The sequence below is a fragment of the Perna viridis genome, chromosome 1 (genome assembly GCF_037379345.1).
Source record: "Perna viridis isolate PV_CMFRI_1.1 ecotype Kerala chromosome 1, ASM3737934v1, whole genome shotgun sequence".
NCBI lineage: Eukaryota > Metazoa > Mollusca > Bivalvia > Mytilida > Mytilidae > Perna > Perna viridis.
This window is the reverse complement of record NC_142445.1, coordinates 16,214,153-16,239,339: the sequence shown is the minus strand read 5'-3', so window position 1 is coordinate 16,239,339 and position 25,187 is coordinate 16,214,153. Positions and strand designations below refer to the sequence as shown.

The 25,187-nt window shown below is 32.3% G+C and overlaps 1 protein-coding gene across 2 annotated transcripts; it reads left to right on the top strand.

Annotated features, from left to right (window-relative positions):
• LOC148627460 (uncharacterized) lies at positions 1 to 24,986 on the top strand. 2 transcript variants are annotated; one of them, XM_088573632.1, is made up of 6 exons: positions 1 to 227; positions 15,260 to 15,413; positions 17,394 to 17,539; positions 19,365 to 19,494; positions 21,107 to 21,245; positions 24,676 to 24,986. In XM_088573632.1, the coding sequence occupies exons 1-6, from the start codon at positions 155 to 157 to the stop codon at positions 24,802 to 24,804; spliced, it is 771 nt and encodes a 256-aa protein (XP_088429758.1). In that variant the 5' UTR covers positions 1 to 154; the 3' UTR covers positions 24,805 to 24,986. The 2 variants fall into 2 exon arrangements, with proteins under 2 accessions (XP_088429758.1, XP_088429752.1); XM_088573626.1 differs by having other exon boundaries at positions 9 to 227; positions 24,673 to 24,986.
• The last annotated feature ends 201 nt before the right edge of the window (positions 24,987 to 25,187 follow it).

The window sequence follows — 25,187 nt, the reverse complement described above, 5'->3', positions numbered from 1 at the left end:
AATGGGCGGTGATATATACAAACTTATGTTATAAAGTATGACTTGGAATTTAAACATAATTTACTAACTACATACATGTTATGTACAACAAGCACATGGTATATTGTGATGGAGTCTAGAGATAATACATAATTAGATTGTGAAAAGTGCAGCAATGTCTTCTTCACTTCCAATTCGTATACAATTGAAACATTTTGTTTTCTGGAATTTTGTATTGCTATTTTTATGTGAGTATTGACATTTTTTCTATTAATACTGTATTCATTTTTCGAGTATTTGCATTCGGATTTTACTACATAATTGCAAGATTCTGACTTACGCAGATATAGCAGTGTATTGTTTAACACTTACAAAGCTTTTTGTAAATACTGTGCATTACTACATGCAAGAAAGGGCAAATTAACTTTCAATAAAAATGCTTTCATTTAAAGCCATTTTGTTGACTCAATATTAAAAGGATTTTTCTAAGATCAATTGCAAATACTAACATACTCAAACGAATCCCCCAAAACACTCGGATTCCTTCTCTTCACCAAATTGTCATTCCTGTACATGTATGGGGTAACTATACATAAATAGAAAGAACCCATCAAGAAAGCGATAGTAACATAGTTTTTTTCTCTCGCAAACTTGTTATACGTTAAGTTTTATGATAAAAAAGAGAATTGCATTTATTCTTTATTCACATTAAGGTTGCAGTTTGAGGATTTTAGATTCGTTCATGTTAATCTGTCAAGTATACATTTATACCTATCAGTAATAATTAGTTATGATTGATGGGCTACTGAAATGTTATGCTTGGGGAAATTACAGTAACTATTTTGTCATTTAGTGAAAAACTTGAATTTGTCGTCATATTTGGGAAAGTTACATTTTGATCACTTCAGGCATCACCAGTTTGGTGATTTTAAAGTAGTGTTAAGTTAATTTAATGATATATTTCCATTTGATGACGTTCCTTAATTCATTTCTATTCTGCGAAAAGTAACCAATATGTTCAATTAATTATCATTGATTCATTCTCTTATTGTAAACATTTGGATTTTATACATTCACGTTTGTTTTGGTATGGTATTGAATGTTTTAGAATAGTGAACAACAGGGACGTTGTTATTAAATTCAGTTGATGCGTTTTAATTTGATTTGTTGCTTTAATTAGCGTTATGTGTATTGCTATCCTCCTTTTTTATCCATCCTGGCACCGTATTTCTAGTATGATATTCGTCAGAGGCCACGATTTATATTCCATTTTTACAATTTCTCTTATCGTTTTTATCATCTATATGGAATTCCGTGAATAATACTCATTGATTAGACGACTTTGGGACTTCAATATACATATCCTTTATATCAGATCAATTGCATATATTCCCAACTCTAAATCGCGCGGTTATATTTTCCAACAGCTTTGGTGTATTATTAATTCAGCAATAATTCTAATGGACAGCTAGATATGGACACTAATAAACCTTAAGGATAGTCAGACATGGGACAAGGCTTGATTTTTATTACCGTGTCATCTGTTAGATTAATTTGTTTTCCCTACATTTCTACTGTCCAATGATAATGTCAGTCTAGTGTCCAGTCAAACAGAAAATGATTTGTTGCTACGAGGTATAAACCAATCGTAAGTTTAACAGAGTTTTGCATGATCACTTGAAATGTGATACCGCAAAAACCAAATTTCTTTTTAAAGAATGGGAAAAAATGCTCGTTTATTTCTTTTGAAAACGTATTCGTCTTTTTTTTATTACCGTGACACTTTCTAAGATAATTATATATGGTTTGCTCGATTGTCCGAAAAATGGTCATCAGTCATGTCAACACGTCACTTAGCGTTAGTCGTACGGAAATGATATGTAGTATAGCCCTTCCTGTCCTCTGTCCAGTAACACTCGGTAATACTTCCGGGTCATTTGAGGATATGCAAATGAATCCAGTGCCGTCTCTGCTTCGAAATGTATCCTGAAATATTAATCAGGATTATGGGAGAAATTTGATGATTTGTTCTTAGGTGTAAATGGTCTGAAAACTTTATTGGGAGTTAATCACTCTGAAATCTGCACCGGAAAATTAATTAATTATTAATGCCTTTACTTTGGATGACTGATCATTCCAAGATCAATTTATTTGTGCTAGACAAATAGATCTTCATTCTTTATTGATATGCCACTATAAGACATGATGGGGTAGAAGCATGCAGTAGTAAGTTTTGATTCCGAGAAAAAAATTGGATCGAATCTAAACTGGTCATCAACATACGGCGCGCCAAGTCAGAGAGATAACCATTCTACATTTGTGTATTTGGATTGTATAATCAGTTTGGAATAAAATAATTTAAGGATATTATATTTGCTAAATGTAAAACCAAAAATGACGACTCAGTGAAAAGGTTATTGACCGCTTAAAAATATCACGTTGAAAGTAGGATCAGACCTCGAAGTGGTTGATGTATTTTAACTTGTATCAAATAGTTCCCACAAAACTATTTTCTAGTTTGCTATCTTATCGAACTATGTATAAATGAGAGATAGCTTAATATATAAATGTTTACGAAACTGATAGAAAAACTTCAGGAAACTTTGCCTGGTGATTAAAATAAATGGATTTTTAGATTTCATAAATTAAACATTTGTTTTAAAACCGATTAGTGAAAAATGCATACAGCTAATCTTAAATTTTAATGTAGATTTGTGAAAATATATAATGCAATATTGCAATATTATCACAGAATAATTTTGAAGCTATGAATAGTAATTGCCTGCTTTTGGATCAACAATATGATTTTTATTAGAAGGCAGAAATTAAAATAAGAAGTCACACTTGTATAGTTAATATAAACATTAAGATCAGAAATGACAAGAAAAAAACAGGGATTAATGATTGTTCATATCCTATATTAGCCACCTAATTGCTTCTTTATATAAGCTTATTTTTTCAAACAAAAGTATAGGATTTTAAGTGTCCGGGTTTTAGTGTGTTCTGAATGGAATATATACAGCAGATAACAAGAAGATATAAAGTTATGATGTTGCCCGCGGGCTCTTTTGGAAAGGTCGTTTGTCAATCTACAGCAATACATCGGAAGACGGTTTATATTCAATTCGAGTTTATCAGTCACTTTAAACATTCCAAGACGTTTCATTAATAATGAAAATACTTATGAAGCACATTCAAGATTAATTACAACACTTGATCCAATTTTTTGACAGGATGAAAAATATGTCAATTTGAAACTTTAATGTCGACAATTCTAATCTTACACTTCCGTTAGGTAAACTTATTCCAGAAAGTAGTTTTTAATGGAATTTTAACTTTGTTGATTAATTACAAAGTGGTTAATTTTCTGACAGTTTTTTCTTTAAATTTTAACACGGCAGCTCTTCTTTTTGACAACCAAATTCGGGTTGGTACTTATTTTTAGAGGCCTTTGAAGTCTTTGCACGACAATGCACCTATAAACAGAACTGTAATTTAGGCAATACCGATTATTTAATAACGGGAAATAACGGAGTACTGATCGTCTTCTGAAGAGGTCATACATGTATGCGCAAAGCAGGATTAATAGTTTTTTTTATGTATAAAGCAAAATGAAGCAAAGAATATCGATTTTGAGCAGATTTGTTTTGTTCAACAAAACAAACGTATGATAAGCTTTCTAAATCATGGGTATTGTTGAATGATGTGACAATTATGAATTTCTATTAAAATGGAAGAGTTTGTGATTATAAGAAAGGATGCACGTTCCTTTCTATACCTTTCCCCGACTCGATCCACCTGGTACAAATACAACACGAAGTCAATATTTAACTTTTTATCAATTTCCATTTCTCACCTGTTCATTTTTTACCTGTTCTCAACATTTTCTGCGATAAGGATGTCATAGAGACCGTTTGAAGTCTTATTGTAATGTATTTGTATAGGTTTAGATTGGATTCTCGTTAAACGATGGTCTGTAAACATACAGTCTTCTCCTTTCCGCTCTCCATTTATAAATCATTGCGAAGATTATTAGATAAAGTACTGTTAGAGTCCTGTGTTTACGTTTGGTTTATATTAAGATGCTCATAAAATTGTAAATCGTCTCGTTAAGCCTTTTCTGTGCCTGCGGTTTCAGACTTGTCGTGGCCGTATGTGATAGATGGCAAGTCAATATGACTAGACTGGCCTCGCGTGTTTGTGTTTGTTCATATCTATAAATGGTAAACCCTGGTGAAATTTAGCCATTGATCTCGACAAGAACGCTGAATGGATTACTTTCGATTTATCTAGAGCATTTTTTTCATTAGCAACATCTGTAATATCTAAAATTTCGGAGAAATAATTGTCATTTGTGAGTTAGCGGGCTTATCCGAATTACAACCTAACATTATTTTCAAAATTATTTTTGATTAATGTAATGTTCGGAACAAAAATAATTTTGACCCCAAAAATTGAAAAATAATATTCAAAATTAGCGAGCTCCGAAAAGCGAGGTAGTATAACTATATTAAATAGTTCTGTCATCTCATTGAGAAGAAGCTCTTGTTGCTGTCTCGTATTTAATTTGTTTTAAAACTGACACACGAAGAAAAAACAAAAATAAACTCGATAGTCGTGTGAAATTATACAATCAAATGGAGACTACAAGTGAAATCTACCTAAAAATGTAGCAACACATAAGTTAAGAACATGGGACATGGGACAAAGCTTGTTATACGGTGGTAGGAGAGTCCAAGAGAAGTTGTAGGATAGTCAGGAAGAAGCTTATTACAAACTAAGGAATCTCTTTTGGTGCCAGGGCAAGCATCTTTTCCACTTAGAAATCTAATCAAACTAAACTTCTTGAGTGATCTGCTTTATAGTGAGATCCTTCAAAAGATCTGAAGTCATATGTTCCCAAAACATCTGCGTGGTTGTTTATATAAGCAAAAGCCATTTTATTCATTTCATCTTTAAGCCTCTGGCGAATTAGCATCGCCGTACAATCTGATGCCTGTCAAATAAAATTGTGCAGCATCCTGGCTCTGTCTAAATTATCTCAATAATTGTAGATAAACTGTTTAATTGAACTGGTGATTGCTAAATAGCCTGATAGACACATGCCAGTTTATGTAATATTTTGCTGAACATGAAATCGTGCTGGAAATTATAATTTTTATGATTTGTGCATTAGGGAGTGCTGTCATCTAAATGGAGTATATCTTAAGGGAGAAGTAGATGATGATTTCTCCCGAGTCTTAAGCGGGGCAAATATTTCTTGTATATCATACTGTAGGTCCACGTGGTACTCACGTTAAAGATGTGGTGATAATTCCATTTATTCACTTTTGGTACATGCAACTAAGTTTAAGGTAGAACCTATGATTGAATTGGTGTAGGTTAAAAAAATTTTCATACACACCAGTTCAAAATTGGTAGTCATGGGCAAGTCTCTACTGACTTACATGTAGGTAGTCATGGGCAAGTCTCTACTGACTTACATGTAGTTAGAAAAAATTGTCAAACACAAGATACAAGGAAATCAATCAAACATCATTCGGTTGATTATTAATCCTGGTTAGATATCTTAAAACTTAAAAGACTTCCATTACAGTTGAAGTTCCGTTCAATAATGATATTCAGAAGTACATGTATCCTCAGTACCTGAGTACCGTGAGGACGTTGTACATGTATCTAAAGTAATAATGCATATAAAAGGCTTGCGTTGTTGCGTGGTGTCTCATTACGTGTCAATAACCTAATATATACAGCTTGATGCTGACGGTTGGATGCCAAGTCATGATGATTTCTAACCCACCCTTCTCATCTTCAGCCGAGCGACTGTGCAATGTTGTTGAGACCGAAAATGGGAAAGAAATAACGGAGTTTATGGGTTGTAATTATTTGTCGAGTTGATGTTACTTGCTATTTAGTACTAGCCTATATCAAGGTACACCGTTTAAGTATCTATATCCAGACGGTGTTTATAGTCTTAAGCCGTAAATGTATTCAAAAGAGCAAATAATGTAAACATTCTTTCAGATCTAAAGATATCTGGGCTATTTTATCGTTTACTAACATACACACATTACATTAAACTGCCCGCTAACCCTTTACTTCAACTTTTCTTATCGTTGTCCATAAATGCCTGATTTAATTTAAATACAGCGGATAATGTGAAATTGAGATTTTTATTATGATCAGCTTAAAAATCATTTGAGTGGCGATTAACATGATCGATACCGATAATCTTATAAAATCAAGAGGTCTGGAGTAGGCAGCGGTCATGAAGTGATTAAGAATTTTATTGTTTGTTCCTCATATTACTAGCATGTAATATTAGAAAGTAAATATTGAAATATATTAAGTGTTTGTTTTGTGTCATAATACCTGTATTTTAAAGAGGCTTTGCTAGATTTCAACAAACATAAGGTCTACTTTTATTTTTTTCAATGATGACTGATTAGACAGACCATGACCACATACAGAGAAATGACAGCAAATAAAAAATTCAAACTGAAAAAAAGAAGAAAATTTGTGTTACGAAGTTTGTGACATTTTTATTATTCTAGCTAAATTCAGACAAATACCGCCAGGGGGGGTAGCACATATCGATTGTGGCTGAAGATTAAACCTGACATATATGGATTACAATTGTTAAATATTAGCGGGATTTACGATGAAAACAAAACCGTTGCGATAGGTTGATACATTCAACTTTACCACTCGGTATCTATATGATGGCATGTTCTTGTGGACATGGTAGTTTTTTGAAAGAGAAAAGTTTGTAAAATGGGGACTATTTAGTTAATATTAGTTATATTTCTCAACCAGAGAGTTGTTTCTTATAATTAACTTTTAATTAGACTTGTATCAAATGAAAAAAATCCATATCTACACTTTGAAAAAATGTCAAATATATTAATCTGCCAAATAGAGCTAATCACTCTTTTCCAATGGTAAATCCGAAAAAAAACACGACCTTTATATAATCGTTGCGTCACGCTTACATGTACTTAGTAAAAAGGTATTTAAGACAAAACTTTCATTGACAAGAGGCCGAAAATGGATAAAATATTTAATGTTATACATGGAGACCTAACCAACACACTGAAAGGCTGCATTGCAACCAGAGAAAGGAGAATGAAAATATACTTGAAATTTTTATGTCGGTGCTAAACCTAGTTCAAATGTCACGCTGACATGTATATTTGTAAATTAGTTATCATTTGTTTGCATTGTAAAATTAGAAAACGGCAAACAGTATGATATCTGCATTATGCTGTGATATATCACACTTTTATTTGACAGTTTAAAGTTGATATCACGAAAACAATGGTAGAAAATTATAGAGTAAGACACCATGTCAATTAAAGGAATAATTTAGCATACCTATGCAGTGTATTGAGTTTCAGGTTTAGGGTTTCATGTAATATCTTCTTGTCATTTAAGTAACTTGTATGACAAAGAGCATAAATAAAAATGCTAACTATTGTTGAATGACCGATAATTGGAACAAAAATGTAAATATTTTCTACCAACATAAATTGACTTGTTACAATCCTATTTTAACGTCCATAAGGACTAACGAGTTCTATAGACAGAAAGAGTGTACATTTCAAGTTAATACGACTTGAAATTCAAATCGCAATTATTCAGTGTTGCACATACTATACAGGCCAGGGGAAGAGATACATTATAAAGACCAGAATTTATTTTTATATAGAAATTATTAGCAAATGTTTAAACATCTTGGTTTGTTTTGAAGTCCAGTCAAATATTCTTAAAACTAGGAGTAAATGTTGTCTAGTAAATTTAGCTGAAGTTTTGTGATATTATTAATTGAGCAACGCATTAAAAAATGACGGAACTTAAAATACAGATATTCTGTTGGGATGGCAGTGCAATGAATGCCCTCTCTTTCCACACCATATGTAATATTTCCTTATCTTGTCTTGTCCATTTGGATCATCTTACTGTGAACATGTCTTACATTTTAATATTTGCACTTAAGCTACATGTCTCAGAAACCAGCAATAAACTGCCGTGAAAGCGGCTTGTGACACGAAATTCGTCCATCTGTTTCTTGGGCAATTTATAACATAGATAAACGTCAGATATTAGTCATGTGGTAACATATCTCAATAAATGTCCAAACGCTTAGTTGTACCAATACACTATTGTAATTCTGAACTTAAATGACCCGTAAACGCCTCCTTGTCTCTGTTACTTCGTTATTACACCACATTGTCCATTTAATAGTCCCTGGGCATATATTGGCTTAAAAATAAAATGTTCTTTCAAAAAGTAAAATAACGTAGACAATAGTAACTGTTATCTGTACATCTCACAGCTTATTAAATATGAAGTATGAAAATGTCTAGAATGTTTCTACAGTTTTCGTAAAATCTGTATTATTGGGTCTTGTCTACATAGATTTCTTCGTAAGAAGCTGAAGCAAACGCAGTATGTTAGCGATTTTCTTTCACATTTAGTTTTTGACTTCCTTTTTTTTTTGTATAAGTATTTTATAAAATGATGTTTAACGCCAAAACCCTGCAATGTAATGTATTACGTTATGATGTCGTGGTCGTCGTTGTTATTTTTTACTTTTCCGTGCCATATTTCAAGTTTTAGTGAACCGAATGTCATGAAATTTTCATATATTGTTACTATAGGAAGTCCTGCGGCTACAGGAAGTTTGGTATCTAAATTGGGGTCACCGGTCCCTACCGTTTTGTAAAAAATGGTGAAAAATTATTAAAATATGTTTATTCAAAATTAATTTAGATGATTTACTTCTCATTCAATTTTGAATTTTTTAAAAAAATTGTTTCGTGTGAAATTCTGTTTTAAGTATATTCAACAGAGATTAAATGGCAATTAGCACTGTCAGTCTATGGGGGTCAAAGTGAGTCCACACCCTAAAAAATACATTTTTATTTCTAGTCTGATTTTGAAAAAAAATTGTATTAGATTCCTCAAGAAAGCGCCTGCCTGCATTTTTCAATTAGATTTCAGATATCTCTTCTGGTTTTCAAGTTGCAAGGTGCCAAGCCCCCAAAAATCTACTTTTTTTTCATTTTAATGCGATTTGGATTTTTTTTTAATTGGATTTCTTATGAAAATCCCTGCCTTTCCCCCCCCAAAATCTACTTTTTCATTTTAGTGCGATTTGGATTGTTTTTTAATTGGATTTCTTATGAAAATCCCTGCCTTTCCATGAGCTCAGCAAATTTACTCCGTCATTTATTGTTTTTGAGATAATCAGGTAAAAAGTAATCCACGAAAGAACCCAGAGGCAGAACTTTGTACTTAATTGAATTTCAAAATTATATTGTGCAATATTGTATCTAAATGAGTTGTTGAGCTCATAATGAACTATTAGTCCTTATGTTTAAGTATGTCAAAAACAGTATTGTGTCCACACTGGCTTGAAATGATTAGAGTTCAAATGGCGGTGGTTGTATTATGCTGCGCTTGTGGAAGTTTTTTTTGTATTCGAAATAGGAAATATCTTATTGATAAGTTTCATTGTCATTTAATCTACTCCCAGTATCACCAGGACAACTCTAGTTGCCAAACTTCTGATTAAATACTGAAGACACAGTCTATGGGGCGATCTTTTCATCCATTAGATTTCACGAGAGTATGTAAATTACTGAATAACAATTAAGGAGGTATACATAAGATAAGGGACACAACTCTTACAAATCATTGGAACGTTTGTATTCAGCATTTTACATCAATCTCATCTAAGCATCAAAGTAACTTGGATTGATTTCATTCTGTTTCAAATAAAAGTTTGATAGGCTTTGGTGAAATTAAATATGATACAATCATATCACTGATTTTGAGAGTTATGTCCCTTACTCTAGGTCTACCTCCTAAAAAGAGCCGAAAAACGATGAATATGGTAAAGCTAAGAAAAGTTCATTGTCAGTAAGAAATATTACAGGATTTGTTGGTAGATACTACCCTCTTCTCTCCTCAGCTGATATATTACAATTGATAGTTGATCTAAAATAATGCCCTGTAAATTGATAAATGAGAAAGACGATCATATGACAAAATGTTTTTTTTCTTTAAAATGAATTATCGAATAAACCGGAAATATATTAAGAAAAAAGGGAAGGAACAAAATTCCATGTCTTTCCAAGATTTGACTTGAAAGAGAAAGTTGTATTGAACTAGATTTGCATAAACATCCAGGATTCCATATCACACGCTGTATGCTTTCCACTTTCAGTTTCACATTTAAAATATAAAAGCCTACACACATACTACAATTTATGAGGATTCGTCTATTGACCGACCGTTTTAAGTCATTCCTGCTTTGTTTTGACATTATGTACACCTTTAACAGAAGTCGTCTGCATCACAGACATGCCAACATTGACAGGGGGATTAAAGACGACCACGATCCCTTTCATTTTGTCCATTAAGTAAAAGTTATTTAGAAAACTTAATCATAAAGTTTACTTTAGACTTGGAAATTTAAATATTCCGTTTTTTAAATGCACGAATCTCCGAGAAAATTGAAAATTCCCTTGGTCCACCTTTCGATCGCAGAGCTTTTATGTCATTTGTTGTATAAAAACATATCGAATAGTTATTTTTCTTTAGTAATCTATCTCTCTTGTAATACTACTCAATGTCAGTTGGCGTACGGTAAATTAGTTTGATTTTCTACAATATAAATATTGACATAGGCCATGAAATCTCACCGCCTTTTAAAAATTTGAACTTGGGTTAAGGAGGAGGGAAATTGCCTATTTCATGCACATAATGTAATCGTTTGAAATGAAAATGAACGGAATGTTTTGATACAAAAATAAACTTGTAGAATCGATTTGATGTACGAATCTTTTGTGATCTACAAAATAATTTACGATTTAAACGAAATGAACTGCTTGTGTCCATGGGCTATAGACAAAAAATTGAGAACTCATGATCCTATAAGCTAAGCCAAAATAAACAAAGTGTTGATACTGTGCATAATGCATGAATAAAGACCAGAAAGCAATTTAGTCTGTGGAATATTAAACATGTTAAAAACTACTGTTGACTAATAACAAAACGTTCAACAAATGTAACTATTATACCGAACTTCATTACTATGTATTTAAAAAAAAAATCAAAACTGAAAATGTTACCGGTGCGACATTCGCTTTTGCTTGCAATGGCAATTCTAGTTGTCCATTCCAACTGCTTTACGTACTTTACGTACTTACTTAAGCGTCTGTTAGTTGAACTTGTATAAACCGAACCCTGAATAAACTGATGACTTGTCCAAACCACAATTCTTCCGAAATTCAAGTACATTTTGAACCTATTTAAAACGAACACCGCCCAGAATTCTTTCGAAATTCAAGTACATTTAGAACCTATATTAAACGTACACCTTCTTAAACCGAACAATTCCTCCAATCACTAAGAGATTCTGTTCAGACGGGTTTCACTGTAAAGGATAGACCAGTATCTTAGACAAAGTAAGTTGACTTAATCTAGTTAGTATTTTTTTCTAGTTTTGCTCAACTAGTTTCTTGGTAAGGGTCATTTGATTATATCTGCATATTTTGTACGATGTTGCTTTATACGAATCTTGTGTAATTGTTCTATTTTTATTAGCATCATAAACTAGTAAACTTGTGGAAAGTCATTTCATGCAGTGTGCACTTTATGAAGGCAAATCTTTGTGTAATGGAGATTTCTAAATTCTTTCAGCTTCCAAGGAAGCAAGAATGGCGAATACTGAAAATTCTTAGCAATGATTTACTGTGCGCCCGACTCGCGGCAGGTGTAACATTCTTGACAGTTGGGAGTTATAGATGGCCAAACACTGTAACGAGACGTGTGGAAACAAATGTTCACCCGTCTTAACACTGATTTGCAGTAATTTATTAATTTTATAACAGGTTTTATTGCCCGTGCATCACGATCAGTTTGCTCATAAATGATTTCTGAGAAGATAGAAAAAATAGTTTTTATCGAATACAATAAATAAAATTAAAAAAAAAACTGGCTTCATTCCTATTACTGTCGGTGTAGACTAGAACTTGCATTGTTTCGTTTTTAATTAGATTCTTTAAACGGCGATTCGAATAGATATGCAATACATGTATATTGCCGGAAAATATTAAATTTATTTGATTTGTTTGTATCATGCAACCCCATTTTCTAAATAAAACATGCGAAATTTGCCCTAAAAAGTTGATTTTTTAGCAGTAATTTGAGTGCAGCAGTTGGCGTGTGCAACTATAAACTGGTCATCTGTTTCCTGTTTTGACTTTGCTCATAACTGAAAAAGTATTTGTTTGTTTGTTTGTTTGTTTGTTGGGGTTTAACGTCCGAGCAGCAACATTTCGGCTGTATTCAGACGAAAAAAGTAACCAGGAGACGTTATTATGCAGTGGAGGAATAAAGCTTCGCGTTATTTGACATAATTTATGTGTACAGTAGAAGCCTAGTTACAGGATAATAATTATGATGATAATGATAATAATAATAAATAAAATTAATAAATATTATATGCACGTTGTACCTCTACCCATCCTGAATCCAATCCTTTGACCCAGATAATATGTTGGTGTATACAAAAACTTCATAGCGCTATTAGTGAATAGAATGTTTTCATCCTAAACATAATCGTTCGAAGTTTTGTTTTCATTCATAGTATATGTCATGACGATAAAACTATATTAATTGTATACACATGCATGTAGTTTGCTTTCTTAAGAGTCAATGTTTTGTTTACATGTTATCAAATATAATTACATCGAGTTACGCCGTATCCCAGAGATATTTTGCATTTAATTAAATAAAATGCATTTTAAAGCCCCTTAGAGATAGTTTATAGGGAATGTTAATGGAACTTTGCTTAGAAGTGATGTTTTATAGGAAAAAGATCTGTCTCGGAGGCGAAGAGATCAGAGAAAAACATTTGGCATTATAGTAGTTTACTAGATCGTATTTACTTGTTGAACCTACATTTTCTGCAAATGTATATTATGTAATTTTTGAAGAAAATTTTGAGTCATTGTTACATAAAACTCGCTCGAGTTTCTAGTCTTGAATTACAACAGAATTATAATTACTAATATTTTCTATAGAAATAGAATTTATTTAAATCATCATTAATATATATACTGTCCTATTACATCAAACGGTTATATCTATTGAACACGAGCTTTATGTTCCAAGAACGTTAGTTTTTACAGTTTATCAAAACTGTACTGGTAAATTATACTTAGTACTACAGCACAGCTGTTTAGCTTGTGCAAAGCGTGGTTGTCCTCGTGCAAAAGCATTGAAATGAAATCAAAGCAAATATCAACTGTTATAAAATCGTGTCTATCAAAAATGGCATTTTCTATTTTAACGTTAAATCTCGATTATTTTTGCTTTAAAAGTAAATGTAGTTTTAAAGTAATGATTTTTCATTCGAATTAAAAGCAGTAAAATTGGCTTATCAAAAACTCGATGTAAATAGAATTAAATCTTTCTCGTTACAGACGTCGCCAAGATATAAAAAAAAATAAGATACTCGACCTTTTCTCTATATTATTCCGTTCATTCATCAGATTTGAAAGAGGCTACAAGGATGAATAACAATTTCGACACATTTTTTAATCACGAAATCACTTATTCGTAACCAGTTGTTTTAAACTGCCTGATATCTAGTGGGGATGGTTACTGTAGATATAATTGTTTGTCTTGTTTACAATTTACTTGCTATTTAGTAAGACTACTTACTTCTTGAGCATTGTCATAACCAATTGTGAACTTTCTGATATTTAGCAGGTAGTTCATTATAATGTTGTTAAAACATGCCTAACCAACTGCCTGATGTTTAATTTGACTTATGTTGATCATTGTCTGGTTGTGGAAACACACTGTACCAGACCAACTGTCAAAAGTTTGACGAGAGAATTTTAATAAGTGACTTATTACAGCCATAAAGAATATGTGACTAATTAAAAACAAAAACAACATTAATTAATGCTAATATGTTTTCTTGTGTTGTCATTCTTGGAGAATGTTTATGAAAGTCGTAATATCATAACACACACGACGTTGTTGGCGAAAAAAGCTGCATGTATTAATTTATGGAATACAAGACGTGTCTTTATCAAACGACAACACATTTGCTTACTCATATAATGTACCTCCATACATTTTTACTAAATACATGTCGGTAATTTTACCGTGTCAGAGGACAGAAATTTCTCAACTGAATTCAGTTCCAAGAATGGTGTAGTCAACTTACATTTTAAATCTTAAAATTTCGAAACTTAAAGCCTCCGAAAACAAGCAGAGGATTTGGTGGACTATGCCCTGAACTTAAATAACCTTAAGGATATCGTACAATCCGTTAATCATTTGGCTAACTATAAGTTATAAAAACGGATTTTTTTAAATGAAAATTGCTGACATTACTGATGTATAACTCTCGTGAAAAAGCTTTCAACATTACTTGAACTCCTGGTTTCACTTCAACAGTGTATTAATTACACCGACTTACACCGTGGTGCCAGTATAATTACACGCTTGAGATATCCTTTTTTCAGTGACCTCATAAATAATGTCGTAAATGAGATTTGAGAAGGGGATAAAAAGCATAACATTTTACGACACTAGTTAATATGTAGTTCGTATTGAGTTGGATTACAGACCGAGGTACATATTTAACACCTTCTTACACTGATTCATCCTTAGAACAATCCCATGGGTGTCCAATCATTTACGTTGTGAAAGACTAAATGTACATGTGTATAAACATCTTGTGCACAACTTAACATCCGTCTTTATTAATTCGAGCAAGCGATGCTGCAACAGTATTTCCTGGTCTTATTTTCTTTAAGGCGGTATAACGCTGTGATATTTAACCCAATCCTTTGTGGTCTCTGTAACAGATACATGCAAACTAATGCCTTTTTGCATACGATTTAGGCTTAGTTTAGTTCATGTATCGTTGAGTTGCTTAAATATTAAACTCAGCTTTTTTTTTTGTACGACTATCATTTAGAAAAATCTTGCCACTCAATGCAAGTATCTTTGTTATTATATCGTTAATAGGAAACTTGCCAAATGCTTGCATCTTTTTTTTCAGCAAACATGTTCTAGTCTGGACATTTGATAAACTAATGATACATCTGCTAATTCCATGCAAGTTTACTATCGATAAAATTATATATTAACATTCCAACCACGGTAGAACTAAAATTTCACACCGGGTGCATTTGTACTCTTCCAATCAGATATTTCAAAGTTTATAAAATTCTGTTTTTGTTTACAGTTATAGAGACATGTTACTCTTCCTGTTCAGTAGATGTCCATAGTTACACCAACGAGTGCTTTAATCAATACCACATGTGGCTAGACCATATACACAAGACTGATAGAACTTTCTTTTCTGGTGTCGACGTGGAAAACGTTCGACGTTTATGCGCGTAAGTATGGTGGCTGTTATTTGGATATGAGACAGATTTGTTAATTGAGTCCTGTATGAATATTGAAATGTTGAATGAGTAGTATATTTACTCTATTTAGAGACATCTGTAATTAAACAAATCAAAATGGATTTTTCAGAAAAACACCTAAACAATAACACATACAAAATTGAAAGAGTCTAAATGTTGAAACCTTGATAGAGAACCATTACCATTTGTCAAATTTGATTCAAAAGAAGTTACATGTATTTACATGTAAATGTAGTAATGCCAAGTTGATTTCAAAGAAGGAAATTACAGCCCCATCAAAACCCTACAGGCTTATTCTTGACTGATATCATAACTTATCATAACTTCCGTTTTATAACTTTGGCTAAGAACAGAAATTATTAAATTTCTATCAAATTTTTATGAAAAAGCACGGCACTGGTTGCTAACAAACTACATCCCATGAGTGTAGGATGCTCCCAACCGACTTGTATTTAACTACTTAAAACATTAATAAATTTCATAAATTGAAGATTTGCCAGGGCGTTTTTAAATGGGTTCTTTCAAATATCGACGGGGGATTTTAGTTTATATCTAACTTGTGGATAAAGGGTATTAAACGGTGTAATTACACCCCTCTTGGCGACATGGAAATTATTTTCCTATTCACATAAACATGATTGGCCTTAATCTGCCGCTGAAAAAAAAAATTGGGCGGAAAAATACATTTTGTGTTTTCAATACAAAACAATTTGACATAGCAGAGATCATAATTTGTTATCGAAGACCTTAAAAACGAAATAATTAATACACTTGAATTTATCTAAGGTTTCTTAAATGATAAAAATACCTCAAATTAACAAATTGTGACAGTCTATTTCATAGCCGTTCAAAACAGACTTATTAAATATGACAATTAACATATCTGGTAACAGTCGTTTTTCATTGGAATCGAAGCGATAAAACATGAATATAGCAATTTATCTGCCAATTATGATCGTTAACATACTTTAAGCTCATATGTCATTATAGAATTGAGTTATGATTTAGAGTACGAATATTTTTCTCTCGATCAAATATCAATTACTGGTTCTATTAAAGTATGTCAGACATCTCACTTTATTCCTTTAAGCGTCATTTTGACATCATAACCGTTTTGTAAAATATTTATAAACGAGTTAAGAATTATGAAGGAAGTGAAATCAAACAGTTGTTAATCGGAGATGTTAGAAAAATCCATGTTGGCCAATTTAACAGTAAAATCATTTCCAAAATGAACTGCATGAGGACATTTTGCAACCTTAAGTATTAGGCTCTTGTAGTTTCCATGGTAACAAGTAGGCACAACATGTTGTACCTATCATGGAATAAAAACAACCATATTATAAAGAAATATGTTTAAATAATCGATAAAGAAATCTTCTTCTTCATAATGAATTTTATGTATGGTTCGGTTAAATGTAGGTTTACCACCTAATAGATCCATATCAAGTGCCATGGCAGAAAAAAAAACTTTTAAAATGTCAGCTTATAATCACAATAAAATTATACAGTGCACTAGACAAGATTAAAAAAAAACAACTATTTCCTATAGAAAGGAATAGCTAGAAGACAGGACCCACCAGCCTATAATCTTCCCCATATCAGCTATGCCTGCTGAAAGATGTTTTTAATGAACTTTGCAGGGAAAAGAGCACCAAACTGTAAATTAAAGTGTCATGATTTGGGATAAAATATCCCTGGTCATTGAGAATATGACTGAATTTTTTTCCTTCTTTTTTCGAGACAAGGGGAGGGGCTTAGATCAAAATGTCCACAATACTGTAACAGTCTTTTGATGTTGCGGAGATAATACAGCTAAGTAGTACAGTGAATGTTATTTCAAAACCACCAAGTCTTTGTGCATAACTTTTGCATCTTACGACTGTCCACTAGTTACACTAAACTCGTTACATGTATTTGAAAACATGTGCTTGCTTTTATATTTTACAGATCCTATAAAGCAGCGTTCAAATGCATCCGAGATTTTCATGGTCAATGCCCAGGAAGAAAGAGTCAGATAGACGTTGCCTTAGTAACATTACATTCAGGACAAACCGATTCCTCTGAATTATGCAAAGATGACAATATGTTAGATGGTAAGATAACAAATTAGCACAACTGCTATGTCAATGCATACATGTAGTTAGCATAACTGGACCATAAATCGACAATATTTCAAGACAAAAAATGGACAGAAACATGTTGCCCCACGAAAGCTATTTAAAATTAAATTCTGTAACTTATTGCTGTCACTGTTACAATGACATTTGCTTACAACTTGCTGACATAAAAGTGCATTACATAATCATTTCATTGTCATCGGAAACCTTTGGGGGTCGCTTAAAACCCGGACAAATATTTCGTAAACGCAATCAAATCATTGTGATAACAGTAAGAGAGTCTGGCAATAAATCTTTACTTAGTTTATATGTCCTGCAAAAATGCAAATCTTGTTATGTTTAATTTTATTCTAAGTGCAAAGAAAACGTTTATGTGAATACAAGAGGACAGGTATCGTGTTGTTTACTTTAACTTTAGAGATTAATGGAGCAAAGCGGAAGTACTTGACAGAAAAAGAAAAGATGGAATTAACAACTTCGTGTTCTTTGTAAAAGCTAATCATGACGTACTCCATTCTGAAAACATCAAGGTTAAAATGAAAAAAGATTCTAAAATTTAAAACATTGCTATCTCTGTTTTTTGCTGATTTACGTCATTTTTCAAACTTAAATCTTATCAAAACGACATTTTTGCTAATTTGAAGCCAAAGATTCTTTAATAAATCAAAATATGCATAAACATATCACAGAACAACAAAGCAAGCATAAGTATGTAATGACATATGGGAAACAACTTTGGAATTCGCATAAACACATACACATACACATACACACATGTCATATACGTAAAAAAAAAACAAAAAATGCCTTTTTGAGAAAGTCAATCTGGCAAACCATTCGAGAATATACTTTGAAAAAGCTTTAACAGAATTATTTAGCAGTCTGACATCTCCAGAGTCGGTGGTTTTTGTCATCATTGAAAAGAATGTCTGAACCTTCATTTTGTTTGATATGGCAAAAGAGCTATGCTTTTCTTTCCAATAAAAACATGACCTGTCTTTGTAATGGCCAAAACACACAGTAATTTGATGGCAGAATGCTAATATGCCACAAAGGTTACATGGTAATATCAAAGACCAGTTAAATGTTCGAAAACATATTCAGGATTCACGTTTATAAAACAAACAAAAAATAAAATGAACTTAATATTACAATTTCTGTACTTTATATATTATATCGTGAAGTATAGCGGGCATTTAGGACATAGATATTTATATATAAACGCAATTTTTCTATATTTCTTGCAAAAGAAAAACAAAAACAAGCAAATAACGCTGATTTAAAATCGCCTGAAATACCTTAAGTTATGTACTCTTTGGTATGGTGTACTCTAGTCTGATGTGCTCTTCGGTGTGATGTACTCAACTATCTGATGTGCTCTTCGGTCTCATGTACTCAACTATCTGATGTGCTCTTTGATCTGATTTATTCTACGGTCAGGTGTAATCTTCGGTCTTGTATGCCCTTTGATCTGGTGTACTGTTCGGTCTGAGGTGCTCTTCGGCCAGATGTGCTCTTTTGTCTGATGTACTAATCGGTCTGATTTGTTCTTCAGTCTGTGTGCTTTTAGGTGTAATGTTCTCTTTGGTCAGTTGCACTCTTTGGTCTGTTGTACTTTTTGGTCTGATGTACTCTTCGGTCTGCTCTACGTCTTCGGTCTGGTGTGCGCTTTGGTCTGTTGTCCATTTCGGTCTGGTATACTCTTTGGTCTGATGTGCTCTTCGGTATGTTGTACTCTTCAGTAACTACATCGTGTCTTATTTTTTTTTAATAACAATAATGATTTGCTTTATTTTTTCAGTATATGCAAGAAATAATAACTGTTTTATACAGCATGGACAATACTCTGAACGATGTTTTGAAACAAAAATGAAACTAGCTGTTTCAGAACTTGATGATGTTATTAATAAACCTTTAAACCGGTTTTGTAGGTAAGTAAAAATAAAATGTGGACATAATACAATTGCTTATGATTTGCATACATGTAGCAGAGGTGTTCTGGTTCGAAGACTAGCCTCGCCAACACGGAACCTAAAACAATGACTTCAGACTCCGGTTATTCTTAACTGCTTGCGAAGTCCCATGAGAATAACTCTTTAGCTTATTTTTTTTCAAATTTTTGTCGACGGTCTGTGTCGTTTACTAGCTGTTGTTACTATGCTATTTCTATTTATAGTTCCTTGAAATCGCAAATTAAATCGTGCCTCTGTGGTAAAAGCTTAAAACGGTGATTTTTTTTGTAACAATAATGTGGTTGTGTGTGTGTTCGGAATTAATATTCTTAATGACAAGAATGTCCACTGATTGACAAGTTGTACGAGTTTCGAAGTCCTGTGATAGATTGAAATTAAAGTAGATGACTCTACAACATACGGAAGCTACAAAGTCCTTAAAATACAAATTATCATGGAGTTCCTATATCGTACACGCTATGTTCTCTGTTTACAAGAAGCAGAATTCCGATATCTCTACTGTTATGCACCAGTGATAAGTAAACAACGTACCTGGGATTGGAACAGAGTACGTTACGCCTCTATAAACTAATTAAAAACTTTGCTGAATAATTACATTAAAAATTGCTTCTTATTTAGGATTGATAAGACAACAGGGCACAAAATTGAAAAATTCCACCACAGCATGAGGACCGCAATGTTCTCTTAGATATAAACGTAAAACTTTATTGCAATGAAGCATCCACAAAACAGTCATAATTTAATGATCAACCAGACCAAACATTTCGTTTCTCACAGATTCAAGAACAAAAAAAAAATTGATGGTTTTTATTTCACATTTATTATTAAGTCGCCAAAACGAAGTTTTTTTTCTTCTTCTGAAAGATGACAGAGCGAATACTTGGAGACCGCTTATTCAATTCATACCAAACTTGGCTACAAAATCAAGCATGCTGAGGGGGGTGTGCATGCAATTTTCGAAATTTCAAAACAAAACAATAATTTTTTTAATAAAAATGTATAAAATTATTCAGTTGTATGAAAATATTTCAAAAAGCATTTCTTGACTTGCTGCTATCACAGGCGTAAACATTTTTTTACAAAGCCGCCATTTTTTTTTTCAAAATTGCAGACAAAGTCGGTTAAATTTAAACATGGATTGATTTCGATGAAAATTGATATCTAGGGTAAAAATTACTTTCCGAATTCAGTGGCCGCTTCATAATTTGGCTGCATTTGATTTTTTTTGCAGGTATTGTCGACTTTTGTGTTTAACATGCAATCACAGCATCACTCACTTTTGTAGTATGTGCTTGCCTACTGTTGTGCACTTGTGCAGAACTCTGTTTTCTATTGACATAAAGTGCATATATGGATTAAGAAGGCAGCAGCAAATATATAGAAAAAAACGAATGAGCTTATGATATGCAAATGAGTGCATTTGTTGCAGATTTAAACTATTTTTAATGTTAAAAAATACCATACCATGGTCTGGTATCAAATGAACATTAGAGAATATGTGGTTTTGATAAGAAATATAAGATACGCATCTGATTTCATTTATTTATTCTTTTTTATTATTATATTTCAGTGAAATGAAGAGTTTAAATTCCTGTATCAGCACAAATATCCGTTTAAAATGTGGTCCAGAGGCCGAAAGCTTGGTAGATACTTTAATAAGAGCCTCTATAAAACGTAGCAAAGATTGTGATAAAGACGTGCCTTTACAGGTAAGTACGAATTAAGAACTGGGGTAAAGAGGGTCATACTATGTTTATCTCGATAAAAACAATTTGCAGTTCCACAAACATCTCCCTATACTTCAACATATTCAGATGAAATCATGGTCAATACAATAATCATAATATAGTGAAATCAATGGGATTCACGGCTAGAAGGGGTAATTCTTCAAATCATTAAATTATGACAGATACAATCAGACAACTCACACTTCTCCCTGGAAACCTCCTGATATGAAAATTCCGTTTAAAACTAACAGCATATTGAAAACATTAAGGATGGTCTTTCGAAAACTTGAATACGAAATGTTACGCCATAGATGTAGGTTTGTTGTTGAGCTAATGTAGTATATTTTTATAAAAAAAAAAAAACAAACAAACAAAAAAAAAACTAATGTAAAACACGGAACCTCGCAAGTAGAAACAAAAATACGCATTTTCCTCGCTTGGGAGCAGATAGTAAAAACTAGTTTGACACGAGAAAGATTAATTATAATAATGCATCTTTGCATACTATTTTGTCATATCGGATTGTTCAAGTTAAAGTGTGACAAATAGTGTCATGTGTATTCAACTTGTTTTGATAGAAAAGGAAAATTCCCTGAAGCAAAAGACTGATTTATGTTCTGTGTTAAATGGTACATTTCAATTAGATTTACTTCATTTCCATATAATATAACATTAGATATAAGGTAAAGTTGTCTCTCAGAAGATCAATTTTTTTTCTTCATTAAAGTTTACTCAGTAAAGTCATTAGTCACTCTAAAGAAAATTCATTCCTGTTTTTTTTTTCCTCTCAAGGAGGCGTACAAAAGGATAGGAAAATATTAAAAACAACTACATTATCATTCAGGGCACCGTTTCACAAAGTACTCGTAAGATGTACACGTAAATCCTTAATAAACCAAAGGGACTTACCAAGTAAGTCTTACATAAACTTTGTGAAACGATGCCCATGTGTATAATTATTATTAATGTACAAAATATAATGAAAAATAGAAAATATATGCAGTAAAATTTGTCTGAATTATAAGCTCTGAAGATACCGGGGACACGAATTAGAACCTGCGAAAAATACAATAGTGGTCCAAGAGATATAATTCCAAAGTCAACAAGCACACAATCCACCGACTCGTATAACTTACTCATAGGTTTTTATTTCATTGCAATATGTAAAACTTAAAAGAAAAATGCTTAATATCTTGATATAATAGGTAATAGCTGGAAGACGTATTTTGATTTAGCATTACCCGAGTATAGTTGAACTGGTCCATTTTAATGTAGTACTTAACATGACCGAGGTGAGACGAGAAATTTATTGACATAACCCGGAAATGCAATCAACTAAAAACTCGTGACTTATAGGTACAAAAAGACATAAATAAATGAGGAAGACACATTTCAAATTCGTTTATATGAACTACCGTCTGCATATCACGTGCTAGGTGTCGGAAGTCAACATAAGACTTTTTACATGTCTGTATTTCTTTTATGTTCCTTTCTTTGGTAACTATTTGAACATTACATTCACTATCCAATCGAACAAATTTTAATTGTAATGACAACTTTTTGTAGAATCTTTTCTTTAAATACTTTATGTTTTGTATTTTAATTACAGAGAAATTCCCTTTGAATTAGCAGGGGTTAAAATTGAACCTTTTTATGTTTCAACGAGTTCTTCTCAGTTTCAGAAAGATAAAAATGGAAAAGTTAAGGTTTATGAGAATGCACATGCGAATTAAAGATCAACAATGCACATTGTGACCACTGTCCCACGGAAATATTTACTATGGCCTTTAGCGTTATTTTCCTGGATGCATTTGTACATTATATTAACATGTGGGGTTCAATCATAATTACCATTGGTATCTTTAAGGTTGACATATTGGCAAATTTGGCTATTAGCATGTATAAAAACGAAGACAAAATTGATTAGTACCATGATATTCAACTAATTAATATTTTGGAATATACAAAAAAAACTAAGCAGATGATGTTAACGTAATAAACCAAAATCACTCGAAAAAGAATTAAGGCCAAATGTCAGCGAACACTTTAACTTATTAATGATAAGCAATATTTGAATTATATATAACTGCCAACAAAATATGTATCGAATTAATTGATATGAAGATTAAATGTCAGGGCGCATTGCAGTATATCACAACTTAAATGAGTAGGATGCTACTTCAAGCATTGCACTTGAGAATTAACCATTAGACCACACAAAAAGGTTATTTATTACGATATTAAAAATTTGTTGACGTTATTTTCTTCACTGGCTATCACAGTGTGACGTTAATTATTCTATTTAGGATAAAACCAAGATCAAAATTCAATCGTGCGATTTAAGTTTCGGAAAAAGATGTCCCTGGCTTAATATGGCACTGATTTAATTCATTATGATGAAATGCCTTTTGTACTTTTATTATATCCCTAGAAAAAGAAGATTAGTTTGCTTTTATTAACTACGAAAAGTTGGGTATTGGTTTTATTGCTTCCCGTAGGGCAGGGTTTTGTCACTTTCATGTCTTCGCTCTGAAATATGATGGCAGTGTTGGGGTATAAATGGACACAACTGATGCGTAGTGGCGCATATCACTTCTAATCCAAAGCTTTAGGTACAAATTTTAGGTGGAATGGGTATAAAACCGTAGAGGATATTTTGTTGTGAATGATTTTAATATATTCAAATTTAAAAGCTTATTTCAAGCTTTTGAAGCGTTTGTGTCACATTTTTTTAACTTTCAAGTCACATTATATAACCAGCCGAGAACACCTTTAAGACTATATCATCATTTTATCAACATTCTTAAGTACTTAAACGGTTTTTATACTGTTATTAATGTAATCCATGTTGATGTGAAAGACGATTATATACATAATTCCCAAATTCATTCTTCATATGAGAAAGGAAAATATTCTTTATATAACATGAAAGTTTATATTTGAGCAAAGAAAAAAAGTAGCTTTCTATTAACACAAAGGCTCCTTTGCTTCTTATGCCACCCCTTAATCACGTCCATGCAGGTTTTTAATGTGTTAAATAGCACAAACTTTTTTAGTGTTTTAATGCGTTTCTTAACTTATACTGAGCAGGTGGTGAATATAGAAATATTTTAAATGGTGTTAATACTGACATCACAAAAAGGGGTTTTCAGGCTATCATGTGCCAATTTTGCACACACAAAAAACAAAAACAAAAGCAAAAAACAAATTTCTCCGGACCTGACACTCTTTTATTCAGACCACCTTTAGTTCTACTTTAAAGATGTGATTATACTTGTTTTGCTGACATTGTTTTTGTTTAAATCCGCTTTGAATGCTTGTCGGTGTTCTGTTGGCTTTTCAGTATATTTTTGTGATTTTTCTGTTCATACCCACGCATATAATAAATATGTTTTAATTTATTTTTCAGCAGACATCGACATCAGGGTCAAAATATAACAATATAAGTAACTCAGGAAGCAGTTTATGGAATAGCAGTATATGTAAAACAATGTTACTGACTTTAATATTTATAGTTTTTAAACATTCCGTGCGATTGTGACCCAAGGGGAATAACCATTTATTTCACAAGCTATGTAGATTTGAGTTGTCGTTCTTTTTGCTTATTTTTGCAATATTTCATTTTTCGTTATTTTGTTACATTTGTTATCATAATTATATCTTATATGTACTCGTTAATCAAAGCAAATTTGTTTTTATTTGTGATAAAATATTGGAAAAATATGTGTTAGTAGTATTTCACTCGACAGAAGCAGTTGATAGCCCAAAATGCCATTTGTGTTTTGTTTTATTCCACATCCTTCCATTACTCCAACAGTGCTGGAGGTTGTCTGGCAAGCTATTTTCTGAATAGGTGCCATCCTAACCTCTTAGCATCTGACATGTTGAAGGCCACCGCAAATGTGAATTAGCTAATCATGTGTT